The sequence below is a fragment of the Alligator mississippiensis genome, chromosome 13 (assembly GCF_030867095.1).
Source record: "Alligator mississippiensis isolate rAllMis1 chromosome 13, rAllMis1, whole genome shotgun sequence".
Taxonomy (NCBI): Eukaryota; Metazoa; Chordata; order Crocodylia; family Alligatoridae; genus Alligator; species Alligator mississippiensis.
Window position 1 is genome coordinate 46,719,319 of NC_081836.1, and position 14,046 is coordinate 46,733,364.

The 14,046-nt window shown below is 45.9% G+C and overlaps 1 protein-coding gene across 2 annotated transcripts in view; it reads left to right on the top strand.

The window, feature by feature from the left end:
• The first annotated feature begins 1,347 nt into the window (after nt 1–1,347).
• The window catches only part of METTL9 (methyltransferase 9, His-X-His N1(pi)-histidine), a 29,864-nt gene continuing 17,165 nt past the window's right edge, over nt 1,348–14,046 (top strand). Inside the window, exons 1-2 of one of the 2 annotated variants that reach the window (XM_059716853.1) lie at nt 1,348–1,853; nt 11,995–12,185. In XM_059716853.1, coding sequence (XP_059572836.1) covers nt 1,680–1,853; nt 11,995–12,185 — 365 coding nt within the window. In that variant the 5' untranslated portion in view covers nt 1,348–1,679. The remainder of the gene's footprint in view (nt 1,854–11,994; nt 12,186–14,046) is intronic. The other variant, XM_006273674.4, reaches the window with a different exon arrangement.

Genomic DNA, 14,046 nt, shown 5'->3' on the forward strand with positions numbered 1-14,046 from the left:
AAAAAGGTGTTCACCAGCACTACTGCACAGTAACTCTGGTTACTATGCATTTATTTAGTGCTTGGTTGTACAAATACTATGTTAAGTGCACAGTGACCACTGTGCATTAATGAACATGTACACTGTGTCCACTGTCCACCCATTTGAACAAGGGACTGCATGTGAGTGCTCTGTCAACACCCCCCTAGCAAGGCTATGATGGGATGGTGGCAGTAAAGTGAAAGGTTCTTTGTGGAAGCAAAATACCTGCTTCCTTCTGAAGCCGGGAAGAAACTGTTGACGATTTGGTCCTGAAATTCTGGACCTTGAACAGAGCAACACAACATGGTAAAGTGCAGTAAGGCCTTGCCTCCAATGATGTTAATCTATTTTGATCCACTGACTCCTGTTCTTGGGCAAGTCTTGAGTGACACCTTAGTATCATTAAAACAAAGAAGCTTTAGCAAAAAGCAAATACAGCAGCCTGTCTGCTGTGCTGTCCAGTGAGGATGCTGGGCCTTATAGCACAAAGCTAAAGATTCTCTGATCAGGGATCAATATGCCAAATATCTGGGGTCATGACTCTCAAGATGGGAATCCTGGTGAATTGAAAATGTGCTCATCTCCCAAGTGAGAGGGTGCTGGGGGTTTAGCCCCAAAGAACATCACTTCGTGTTACTAGGGTGTGGGTTGTAGCCCTGTTCTCTTACTCTTCCACCCAGGAAGAACACACCAACCGCAGACCCGTCGTCAGCCTGACAAGGGGTATTTATACCCGAAAGCTTGCCAAGAAGAATTTTTCCAACAATTTGAATTGGTCTAATAAAAGATATCTGATTTACCCCAAAACTCTGGCCTGCCTTTGTGTTGTTTTTCTCCCATCTAAGGCTGCATCATCATGCAGTGAAAGGGAGTTTAAAGGGAAATTTGAGTGGTTGTTTTCCACAGACGCATCTTGGGACCTGGCCCCACTGGGACGTTCCCGGCCCGAGCCAAGGGCACCCCAGGGACGAAGGCTGCCTGGGTGAATCACAGAGGATGTCTAAAGAAGTTTCTCCCCGTTTCCACTCCGCACCCAACGACTTGCTGTTTTGGGGAGGGGGTATCGTTGCCTCCCCCAGGCTCGAGCTCCCTCGTCCCGAGCTCTCAAGAAGCTGCCTGGGGAAAGCCCGGGGGTCCCCGCTCTGCCTGGGGGCAAGGGCTGCTTCCCCGGGCGAAGCGCGGGAGATGGGACCCCGGCGCCTAGCAGGGCACGTGCTGCCCGGGAGAGGCGGGCCGCGACGGGCGCGTGACGCGCGGGGGCGGAGCCGGGCAGGCTCCACCCGCGCGGGGGCTCCCGGGCCGCCTCCCGCGCTCCGGCAGCGAAGGGGTGGGCGCCGCCATTGTCCGCCCGGCCCGTTTTGAAAGCGGCGCCCCGCGGCGCGGGCCTAGCGCGCAGGGCCCCGGGGCGCTCTGTGATTGGCGGGCGAGAGGGAGGGAGCCGGCGCGTGCCAGGCCCCGGCGTGTCCCCGCAATCCGCTCCGGCCGGCCCCGCGGCCCGGCCCTCCCGGGTTCCGGCCTGTGCGTGCGCAGGGCCCCGGCGGGGAGCGCGGAGCTGGGAGCGGGGCCGGCCGAGCCGAGCCGAGCCGCCGCCGCTGCTGCTGCCATGGCGAGGGGAGGCGGGGGCTGCGGGAGGGCATGACTCCGCGGCCCGCCCCCCGATGAGGCGGTGGCTGGTCTGGCTGGGCTGCTACGCCGTGTTCCTGTGGGCGCTGCGGAGGAGGATGCGGGCTGGCCCCGCCAGGTCCCTCAGGAGCGCGCTGTCCAGGTCCCTGCACGCCACGATGATGGGCAGCCACAGCCCGCCGGCCCCGGGCACCGCGGAGACGCACCAGGTACGGCCCGGGAGCGCCCGGCCCCGCCTCGCCTCGCCTCGCCTCGCCTCGGGGGAGCGGCCGGCACGGGCCGGGCCGGGCCGGGCCGGGGGAGCCCGGGCCGCCGGCGGCGCTGGCGGAACAAAGGGAGGACGGTCCGGTTCCGCCCGCCCGGGCCGGCGGGCTGCGCGCTGTGCGGGGGCGCTCGGCCGGGGCTTTGTTGCGGGCCGGCTTCGCCCGCGGCCCGGGGGGAGCGCGGGGGGGCTGAGGCCGGGGCCGGCGGCTGACAGGCCGGGGGCGGGGGCGGGCTCCGGGGCTGCCACGCGGCTGAGGGCAGCGGGTCCCCTCGGGGGGCTGCGGGGCAGGAGGAGGGGGGTGCAGCCCCCGCCTGGGACGACCGGCCCCCTGCCAGGGCCCGTCGGCTGTCATCCCCGCCCTGGTGCTCGCCATCCGGTGCCGCCCAGCTCGCAAAGTTATGGAGGGGCCTCAGGGCGGGGAAGGCTGGACCCGCCAAGGTAGAGCACCCAGTGACGCGGGACGGGCCCTGCGCCCGAGTACGGAGGGACCTATCTGCAGGCGAGGGGTCGCGCAGGTTGGGGCGCCTACTTAGGCACCTGCCTCAGCCGGCAAGGGAGGAGTTGGGGAGGTGCCCTTTCTAGGTGCCCTCCAGGCCAGGGTGGTTAGATCCAGCGTATGCTCAGGCCTGGGCTCTGTGTTACCAAACCTGTGGCAGGAGTTCAGGAAGAAGAAAAATACTAATGGATTTTTTTAAAATTTTTTTTATGGAGCTTTTGATGACTTGAGAAAAATTATGTGAAATACACAACGTGGTTAGTGAGGTAGAAGTGGCTTATGAATATCTGAGGGATACAAAGGAAGGGGAGTAATGACCCTGCACACTTGGCTACCCAGCAGGCGATTCTGCTCACATGTTGCTGCTTGGACTTGGTTGGGGCTCTGCTGGAGCGCAGTGGTCTGGCGCGTACGCCAGGAGACAGGGAGGCAAATTTTAGGCTGACTATTGAGGGAAACTTCCTGACCTTAGAACAAAGGAAACCTTGGAGATGTGTAGTCTGGGATGTTTAAAACACTACACTGCATCAAGAAACTAAACTACATCAAGAAAGTGTACCGTTGGAGGTGATTGTTCCATTACAGGCAGAGAGACTGGGGGGTGGGGATCAGAAATTACAGATGAAAGAGATCTGGCTCTGGAGCTTCTAGCAATGGTTTATCTAGTGTTTAGAGAGCCTCTTAACAAACTGTGATTAATGACTTCCATGGGATTACTCTCATGAATTAAGACTACATGATAAGACCCAAATATCTGGTTTTTATCAGTTGTGCTGTTTTACTTTTTTGTTCTTACGTCCAGAATAAAAAAGTGAATTGTGCGCTAACATTTGACAACTAACTTTTTAGCAATAATAGTAGTAGAGAGATTTGACTATTTCTTTCCAGTAATGATATTCACTGGTTTCATTACAATACTGTTACAAACCCCTATTTTTGTTGTTTGTAAATTACTTACAAAAATTTGAAAAGAATTAAAAAAAACTTGTTAACTGATAGTTGGGTTCATAGTCTCTGAAGCTGTCCAGTTGTCAGCTCCTTTGTGGTGTGGAGTGGAGACTTAAGGATTCTATTGAAGCACATAGCACATGGTCTTCTTACCTCTTTAAATAATATTAAAAGGTTTTAAACTTATAGAAAGGACCTAGCAAAGTTAAATGTTCTGCTTTATGTCTGCAGTGTGTCGGATCGTTCTGTGTCCTAATATGAGACCCTAGTGTACCTAACTGTTCTTCTAGTATTTAAGAAAAGAGGAAAGTAGTAAAAGCACATGCCCGTGAAGAAATAGTTAGAGATGGACATTGCCTTCCTACTCTTGCTGCTTAAGGAGAGAATATTGAGTTTGGACTTGTTTATCCCAGACTTCATTCTTTCAATTTTTCCATTACTGCTGATGTGTGGTAGTGCTTTGGTGCTACTGAGGTTTTAACCTTTGTGTTGTCTAACCCTGTCCATGGTAAATTTAGGTGATGAATGTTTAAAAAAGGTGTTGGTTACTAGCGGCTTGTCTGTGCACTTTTCACTGTTGATTCCACCTGTGATGGAAGAAATTTTAAGGAGAAAAAGTCCAACATGGACAAGGAGTTAGAGCATTAAACCATGTTATATACAAACCTGTTCGAAAGCTTTGTTTGAGCTGTGAGTCTCTTTGAGAAGCTTGTGAACCATTTTGAAAATGGATTTAACTCCTGTAACATTTGCTTCTGTATGAAAAGGTCTTAAAATGTGTCATTGCTGTAAGTAGTTGATGGAGATTACTTGAAAAGCTGGAATATTTGCTGCAGCTGTCTGCTCCCCTCTGCTCGCTGGCACTGTTACTGCAAACCAGCAGGATGTTGAAATAAGAATCCTGTACCATTTTAATTTGTTTTGTTTTATAGTAGTACCTAGACATCCCATTGTACTAAACCTTGTGTAATAGAATTAATATGCCCATGATCATAGAGTTGTTTTGCCCCTCAGAATGGTTTGTGGTTTCTCAGTGTTCTCTGTATTGGGTGTGCTCAATTTACAAATAAAAAGATGTGTTTCTAATTACCAGTCCTGCAGACAAGTCAAGCTGGGTTCTTTCCTGCTTATGCATTAGCAACAGTAATAAATGTTTCTGGGTGCCAAGTTATCCTCTTAAACCTCTTTATCTGTGCAGTTCTCAAATTAGGCCCTTGCTGACCTCCGTGTTTTATCATTTCCTTCAGGGGACAGCACTGATGTGATTGACTGGAACTCAGTAAGCAACTCTCTTGGATGATGCATAAGAAGACATAGTATTCACACCTTAGTTTAGTTATTAAAGGAAGAAGTAATTATGTGAATGCACAAAAATTTGAGTAAGAGGGCCCACTTTCAGTCGCTTTCAAAAGAAGTAGACTAGCCTAAAAACAGGATGGATTAATTTCAAGCCATCAGATAGGCCCTGGCCCACTACCTGTTGGTGAGTTTCCTCTCCATTTTATGCCAATTCATACATGGTTGCAAGGCATCTTTCCCCATGGTATTTCCACCAATCTCCACTACCAAAGAACTTGGTAAAGAATATTGTGCCTATGAGTCCATGCTCTGAGGGGTTCACAAATAGAATCTCCAGTGGTGTAATTTACTTGCATGTCTTATGCCATTTTTATGTTCTCTGACTTGCATATATCCTAGTCCTGAGAGCAGACTTATACTAGTGGACCCTTGAGCTTCTCCAGTGAGCCCCACTGACTTCACTGGGATTCTCCGTGGACATAAGTGTCTGCTGTGCTGATGTGGATTTTATTTCAGGATCGGAACTTCACATTTGTATGTATTTACAATGGTAGTTGCCTTCCCTTTTACGTTACCATTGAACTTGGGCACAGGTAGAGTCTAAGATCTGGTAGCTTCCATGCAGGAAGACAAAAGAGATGTGTGAAGCAAGAAGGGTCTTAAGAAGCTGTAAAATGCACCTTATTCCTGCTCCTCGTTATGTGAATTACACACATTTAGACATGTTTGTAGTAAGTGGGTGGATGTAGAAATAAGGCAATTGTATCACTTTTAGTGTGTAATGTATAAACTTGAAAAACTAGTTCTGGGAGTTCCCACAGTTATACTATGTTTCTTATCATCACCTCAAACTCAGGGGATTAAAGCAAACCCTGACCCTCAGAAGGCTGAATGCAGAAATATTCAGCTCCCTGATAAAAATTAAATTCTGAATATCTTCAGTCCCCTAAGAAGCATTTTCTTCTATGGACCTGGCAGGTGCCTATAAAGGCTGATTGGCTGGTACCTCAGGAGGTTCTTAAAACTCTTGTTTTCACAGCCTGATGTCCCAGGTCTTTATCAAGATCTTCATATTTGTGATTAGGGTTGATCATAATCCGTGATTTTTTTTTTTTTAATGCATACAGTTTTAAAAATTTTTAAATTAGAGTATTTTTATTGTTGTTCTTTAGCATATTTTTCATAGAATCATAGAAAATTATGGTTGGAAGGGACCTTAGGAGGTCATCCAGTGCAACCCCCTGCTTAAGCAGGACCATCCCCAGCTAGATCATTTCAGCCAGGGCTTTGTTGAGCCAGGCCTTAAAGTTCCAAGGATGGAGATTCTACCACCTCTCTAGGTAATCTTTCTAGTGCTTCACCACCTTCCTAGTGAGACAGGTTTTTCCTAATATCCAACCTAAACTTCCCTTGCTGCAACTTGAGAACATTGCTCCTTGTTCTGTCATCTGTCAGCGCTGAGAACAGTCTATCTCCATCCTCTTTGGAACCACCCTTCAGGCAATTAAAGGCTGCTATCAATTCCCCTCTCAGTCTTCTCCAGACTAAATAAACCCAGTTCCCTCGGCCTCCCTTCATCTGTCCTTTGTCCTAGTCCCCGAACCATCTTTGTTGCCCTCTGTTGGACTCTCTCCAATTTGTCTACATCCTTTCTGTAGTGGGGGGCCCAATAATGAACATAGTACTCCAGATGTGGCCTTACCAGTGCTGAGTGAAGGGAATAATGAGTTCCCTCGATTTGCTGGCAATGTTCCTGCCAATACAGCCCAGTATGCCATTAGCCTTCTTGGCAACAAGGGCACACAGTTGGCTTATATTCAGCTTGTTCTCCGCTGTAACCCCAAGGTCCTTTTTTGCAGAGCTGCTGCTTAGCCAGTGAATCCCCAGGCTGTAGTAGTGCATGGGATTGCTTCATCCTAAATGCAAGACTTTGCAGTTGTCATTTTTGAACCTCATTAAATTTCTTTTGGCCCAATCCTCCAGCTTGTCTAGGTCACTCTGAATCCTAGTCCTACCCTCCAGCATATCTACTACACTCTCCAGTTTGGTGTTGTCCACCAACTTGCTGAGGTTGCAATCCATCCCATCTTCCAGATTGTTAATGAAGATATTGAAAACCGGCCTCAGGACCGCCCCCTGGGGCACTCCATTTGATACCAGCTGCCAACTAGACATTAAGCCATTGATTACTACCCGTTGAGCCTGACAATCCAGCCGGTTTTCTATCTACCTTACAGACCATTCATCCAACCCATACTTCCTTAGCTTGCTTACAAGAATGCTGTTGAAAATGGTATAAAAAAATCTTGCTAAAGTCAAAGTATATTACATCCGCTGCTTTCCCTGCATCCACTGAGCCAGTCATCTCATCGTAAAAAGCAATCAGGTTGATCAGGCATGACTTGTCCTTGCTGAATCCATGCTGACTCTTCCTAATCACCTTGTCCTCTGATTGCTTAGGAATGGATTCTTTGAGGGACCTGCTCCATGATTTTTCAAGGGAACGAGGTGAGGCAGACTGGTCTATAGTTCCCTGGATTCTTTCTTCCCCTTCTTAAAGATGGGCACTATATTTGCCCTTTTCCAGTAGTCCAGGACCTCCCCCGATTGCCACAAGTTTTCAAAGATAATGACCAGTGGTTCTGCAATCACATACTTTCTATAAATAAATTATTTTCAATACAGTTTGATATAGCATTAAAGCCAAAACTTTTTATCTTTTAAAATATTTAAATTAAAAAATAAATGTGCAAAATACATGAGTGTCTCTCAAACTTTGAGTGACAGGCTGCGTGCTTCTCTAAATAAAGCAAACACCAGGAAGAAATCTAAGTTTTGAGGTCAAGCTGTATAAATGTGGCACATATTATATTAGTGGCTTGATCCCAGGTGTTGGGGCCTGGACTCTAAATCCAGGAGACATCAGGAAGCATCTTGTCAGGTTTGCCTGTTGAGACAAACTGCATGTTTACATGCTCTTATTTTATAACTTTTTCCTACCTTAGATGTGACAAGTTCAGTTTTCAAATTATAAGTATTTATGACTCCACTCACCATGGCAACTTACTGTTTTGTGTGTAATCACCAGCTTTTGCTGCCGGATGGTTCTGTCTGGATCGTTCTTGCTCTGTCTCCTTGGGTGTATGCACAGAGAGAGGTAAAGCAGTAATTAGCCTCACTGCGGGTATGAAGTCTATTCTAATAGAAAGGTGTCTCTATCTTCAGAGACTTGAACTGTTTTTAAATGGAGACCAGTGTGACTTAATTTCATCTGATGAACAGCTTATTCTTTGAACTATTTATAGGGACATCTGAAGGGGAGATTTAACAGAAGAGAGTTCTGGTTAAAGGCAACAGAGCCTAATATCACAAAATAGATACTGTAGGCTCTATGAGTTTCTTAAAGGCAGGGCTATCATTATGTCTTTGTATTAATTTGTAGGTACAAGGTGTCTCAATTACAGAAACTCTGATTTCAGAAAAATGGAGAGCCCTGGCCTTGTGTTCTGGATGATTGCATGATTCTTGAGGTTGGCAAAATTGTTATAACATCTGCATGGGATTTATGATTGAGGTTGCCAGCTATAGCAGGGCAACTTTTGTAGTTTATAAAATCAGTATTGTCATTCCTGATTGATTGCTCCTAGCTCAGGGACAAGAGTTGCCATTTTGGATCTATGTCTATAGAAAATACTCTTATAGACATCCACTGCAGTTGCACCAAAAGTCCATGTTTCTTTACTAAACACAAGATTCCTGTAGTCCTTTGTTTTGCCCAAGTTCCTTGCTTGAAGCTCATCATAAGCTACAGTAGATGTTAAATGAGTAGTTAAAATATATCATAGTCAAAATAACAAGCATCAGGATAATGGCAACTTTACTGTTTTTGATTCCAGAGTTGGAAGCAAAAGTGCATCCAATGGCTTTAGAGCAGGGGCGGGCAATTATTTTGGGCGGAGAGCTGCTTACTAAGTTTTGGCAAGCCATTGAGGGCCACATGACAGGCAGCCAGGAGCAGATACATATTAATTTTCTAAATTTTTTAGGGGCCCTGTGGGCCAGATAGAACGGTCTGGTGGGCCACATTTGGCCCGCGGGCCACATTTGGCCCACCCCTGCTCTAGAGTTACCTGGAAAATAGCTTGCCTGTCGGGACCAGCATCTGAAAAAGATGGCTTTTTACTTATGGGGTAAAAGTTCATTTTGTGAGGGGAACACTGTCTTCATGTCCAGAAAAAGTGGTCTTGCTGCTAAAACAAATCTGGGAGGCAGCCACATGAGCTGTTTTTTAGAATTTTATCAGATAGTCATATTTTCTGCTGCTGCAGCATTTCAACATAGAGCAGGGGTGAGCAAAATAATGCCCACAGGCTGGATCCGGCCCACCAGGCCATTCTGTTTGGCCCTCGAGGCCCCTCTAAAATTTAGAAAATTATTACCTGCCGGTGGCTGCCTGTCAAAGCTGACATGGTGCCAGCAACAGGAGGAGCCAGCAGCCAGATCCAGCAGTGGCAAGGAGCAAAGCCTGCCAGCCCCCACCCCAGCTCCCCCCACCTTCCAACCAGAAGCTTCTGCCTAGCAGAGCCTTCTGGCCTGGGACCCTGTGGCTGTTCCCCAGCACTCCTTCCATCTGAGAGCAGAAACTCAGATAAGGAAGAGATAGGCACATAAATCGGGACAAAAATATTTTTAAAATAAAATTAAAATAAGTTATACACATGCACTTCGGTGTGGGGCAAATTACCCCACTTCTGGCAAACTGCCCTTTCCGCACTCCTCCTGGCTTCCAGCATGCTGCAGGAGCTGGGGCACAACTGAAGGAGTGGAGATGCTCTGGCCAGGAGCCAGAGCATCTTCCTGAAGGACCAAGCTTCTGTGTCTGCCAGAGCACACTCCTGTCATGTGCGCCATGCTGCTTTTTGTTCACTTTACATTTTTTGCTACCTGGATTTGTCCCCTGCACTGCAAATTTGCAGCATAGAGCACTTTTTAACATTCCAGACATGCGGTTTGTGGTGCCACAAAGTTTTGCAGTGTCACGAACCATACTTGCCTGCACGTATGGATGCATCCAGAGAGTTAAAGACTGTATTCCCTCACTAATGCAAGGCTATTGGGTATAGCAAGGATGACAAAGATATGACCACACAAGAGCCCTGTCATCTGGCCCATGGGGCTCCCCATGTGTCCAGAATTTTGGTGGTGGAGCAATGGCAATATTAGTTGCCATTGCTCCCAGAACCACAGCCGTTAAAGCTGCTGCTGCTGCTTAACCTGCTTCCAAATTTGGACCCATCTGGAGTTTTGCAGCCCACGGACTGACTCAATGCACTGGATCAGGCCTGTGGAGCCAGATGAGTTGGGCATTACTACGGTATACCACTATATTTGCTTGGTTAGGTTCCTGGGTGGGGTGACACTAAATTATTCTACTGTCTTTCCTTATATTATTTTTAGCTAGTTTCCTATATTTGAGGACATGCTGAGAGATGAATCCAGCCAGGGCCATCCTGGGGGGGTGGGGAGAGCAATGAATCAGGGTGACCGCCCCGGGCCCTGCCTTTTGGGGGGGGTGGGTCGGGCTGTGGAGCAGGGCAGAGCAGCAGTGGCATGGAGCTGGGCGGATTGGTGGCTCCGCATCTAGCCACTTGCTACCCCCTCCCCAGCTGCTGGTGGTGGTGGTGGTGGTGGCAGCAGCTTCTTTGGGTCCAGGGCTGTGGGATAGGAGCAGAGGCAGGGCCCCGCATGGGCTGATTTGCCCTGGGCCCCACAACCTGCTCAGGTCAGCTCTGCATTCAGCCCTTTTAAAATTGAATAAGATGCACAAGAATATTTGTGGTAAAGAATCTGATTAACAGTTTTGTCTGTTTCCCACAGTTGCATAGTTTTTTGGAAAAAATGTTCTCTTATCAGATTCACTAGTAGCTTCTTAATGAGACTGTTAGACCTGACTGACACTCATTAAAACTGTTTTAGTCTCCGGCTGAGGACAGCTCTTCAATGACAAAGTAGTGGACATGCAGCATTTGTGAGGAAAACAATCTAATCAGCCAAGGCAGATTTTTCTTGTATGGCTATTTATTGCAATAGCAGTTGAGTGCAATTCAGACGATCAGTTTTATAAAATATCTAATTTTACTGGCATTCACCGCTGCTGTTTTGTACCTCATGCAGACAGCAAGCATTATTCCAAAACATGATTGCCTTGTAGCTTGAGCATAACTTGCAGTGCCATATGTGTCTTTATAGTACCTTCAGGGAAGCAGTGGAGAAAAATTGTTCCTCAACAATTTGAGTCCTTGATGAGACTCTGTGGCCATACACTGTGGATGGCCTGCATTTTGGGAGTAGACAAGAGGAGTACATACGGTGTGCAGATTTGATGGTGCTCTGGGCCCACCGTGGATGCTCTTTGGTAAAGTGTAAATCTGAGTATGCAGGGGACTCACTTTGTGCCGTCAGTCAGATGGGAGTGATTGTATAATGCATAATCTTGGTACATTTTTCTTGTGGAGTTGAGTCTCTGCATCTGGACTCACCTTTCCATTCTGAGCCATCAGGTGCTTCAGTGGTATGACTACTTTCACACCCTTGCCCAACTCCTTTTCCTGATGGATGGAATTGTGTGCAGCGAGGGCTGAGGCAAGAAATTGAGATGTGACAATGTTCTGAGTCAAAGCGTTATATGTTGTTCTTCCTGGTGTTCCTGCTTTGTTTAATCTCCTCTCCCTGGCAGTGTCTCCTTCCTCATTCACTCCCATCTGCTCATTCTCCCTAGTCTTGTATAACCAGGATAATGATCAGGCTGGGAAGGTTCAGAGGTGCTGTCTTCAAAGTTAAGCCTGATCCTGATCAGCCAGTGTATTTTGATATTCAGTGTATGAAGCGTGCCTTGGCTATATTGATTAGATTCTTTCCTTTCCTAGAAAGACTTGAGGGTACACATCCTGGACTCCTTCCAAGAGGAGACTCCATGAAAGGTTGAGAGAGAGAATTAGTAAACAGGCAGCAATATTTCTCAGCTTCATGTTGTTTCTACAGTGCTAGGCAGCTGTGTAGAAAAGTCTGTTGATGCAATATATTTTTTTATGGAAGACACTTGTGTAATAACTGTTCAAAGTTAATAAGAATAATGATTACAACACAGTTTAAAATAATTGTTTCTTAAGGATTAATCTACCTGCATTTTATTGCAGCCCAAACCTAAATTAATCTTGAAATCTAAATGTTCAAAGTTATGGAACAGATTAATATCAGTCTTCTATGAATTCAGCAGTTTTTAACTACTGTTTGTTTTTTGTATTGCTCAACTTTTAAATTGTTCCTTTCTCTTTCTTTCTAGTGGTATGTGTGCAACACAGAGCAGTTGTCTGAATCCCTTCAGCCTATTTTTGTCCAGAGTTACCTTGACCAAGGAACACAGATCTTCTTAAACAACAGCATTGAGAAGTCAGGCTGGCTCTTTATCCAGCTCTATCACTCTTTTGTGTCCTCAATTTTTAGCCTCTTTATGTCTAGGACCTCTATCAATGGGTAAGTGAAGAAGATGTACTTGGTCCCCTTTTTTGTAAACACATATTGGCCCAGAAACTCCAGGTTTAGATCACCAGGTGCTCAGTCCTTTGAAGTCCTGCTCTACAGAGTTGCTGATTTTCTTCCAAGATATGCTTAGCTTGATTTTCTTCATTCTGTCAACTGAATCACCTCTGAACCACTTTTATGTGACTCATTTGATCTGTACATTCAGTCAGGATTTTCTAACCTCACTTAAATGTTTACACTTTTACTCTTATCACAGCCTGACAGATCAGAAATTCTGTCATGCCTTTTTAAATTCAAGAGGGGAAAAATATACACCAGTTAACAAAAGGGGATCATAGGACTCCCAGTTTATCCCAACATAAATACTGCTATTATCCACTGCTTCTCAAATTCCCATTGGAATGGGGGTGCTCCCTTAGTTCTTCAACCAGTTATTTCCCCTCCTTCCATTTACTCATCTTTTGCTTTGCTTACCATCCCTTAGAGCTGTGATGATTTTTTTCCTAGTTGAAGATGGCTGTATAAAACCATCTCTGCATTCTGGCTCATCCAGGTAGCTGTTATATTTGCTGGAGAGGTCGCTTCAGAGCAATCAAAAAATTCCCTTACGTGTAACTTTCCATTGGAGGCTGAGTTCCTTGCCTCTGTAGTTTTGCTAGCTGCAGAAAAGTAGATACAGAAATATGGTCCAAATCTAATATATTGTGGATAGTTACCACACAGTCAGACTCCAAAACCTATTTTACAAATAATTATTTTCATATGCCTGCAATGTAGCTTTTTTATCATTCAGTTTTTAGTAAAACATAAAGTAAAACCAGAGCTTCAGCTTTTCTATAAAAAATAATTTTCTTTTGTGTGTATTTTAAATGTTATATATCCAGGAGTATCTTTATGCAGCCTCTGAGTAGTTAAACAGAATCCTAAAGTTTATGGGTTGGACTTAGTATAGCGCAGTGAATATATGCTGCCCACTTGTGCTAGACCATTGCTTCCCCTTTAGAACCCTATTTTTTCCTCTGTCTGAGGTACTTTGAGGCTTAATTGGTGGGATTATTTTGTTGGGCTCTTCCTGGATTAGTTGGGATGGGCTTCAGGGAGGTGTAAAGTTGAACAGAATTTTGTCTGTGTGCAAAACTGCTCTTCTTGTGAACCCAAATTCCAGACTCTAGAAACAGTTGCTACCCTTATTTTTGCAGAACATATAAAATTCCTTTAATGATGCAGTCTCTTCTCTTCCTAACCATCCCTTTCAGGCGCATGCGCAGTTTCACCTCAGTTCTGACTGTCTGTGAAGAATGAATTTATTATAGCTACATGCTTGATATTTTTTCCCTCTTCCCTTTGCACATATACACCCTTGATTTGAGGACAGTAACCAGCTACCATGGCTAGCAAATAGCCTTTTTCTTTATTTCCCACCAGCTGATTCTCTGAGCTTTCCTGTTGAGTTCTTCAGTTACTTTTACCTTTAGATAAAGGTCACTTTGGTTCCTCCTTTTCCCCCCTTTTTTCTTCCTGTTCCATCTGTCTTTTTTACAAAGGCTTTCAACTGCTTTGAATGATGCCTTTTGGTGCCTTCAGGAATAATAGCCATAAGCCAATTATGCAGTGGGGCTGACACAATGTGCTGCAAGGGGGTTCTACATAAATGGGCTGTACTCTATATTTAATATCTTCCCTTGGCATCTGTGCTAGAAATTTAACTGATGGGTTTTTTCCTGTATCACTTTTTATTAAGTATGTATCCTTTTTTTCAGAAAATTTGGCGTTTCCCAGGTTTACTACTTCCTCACCTGCACTGCTTATTCTCTTTATTACTCTTGATCATAAATCCTTGCCTTATTCACTC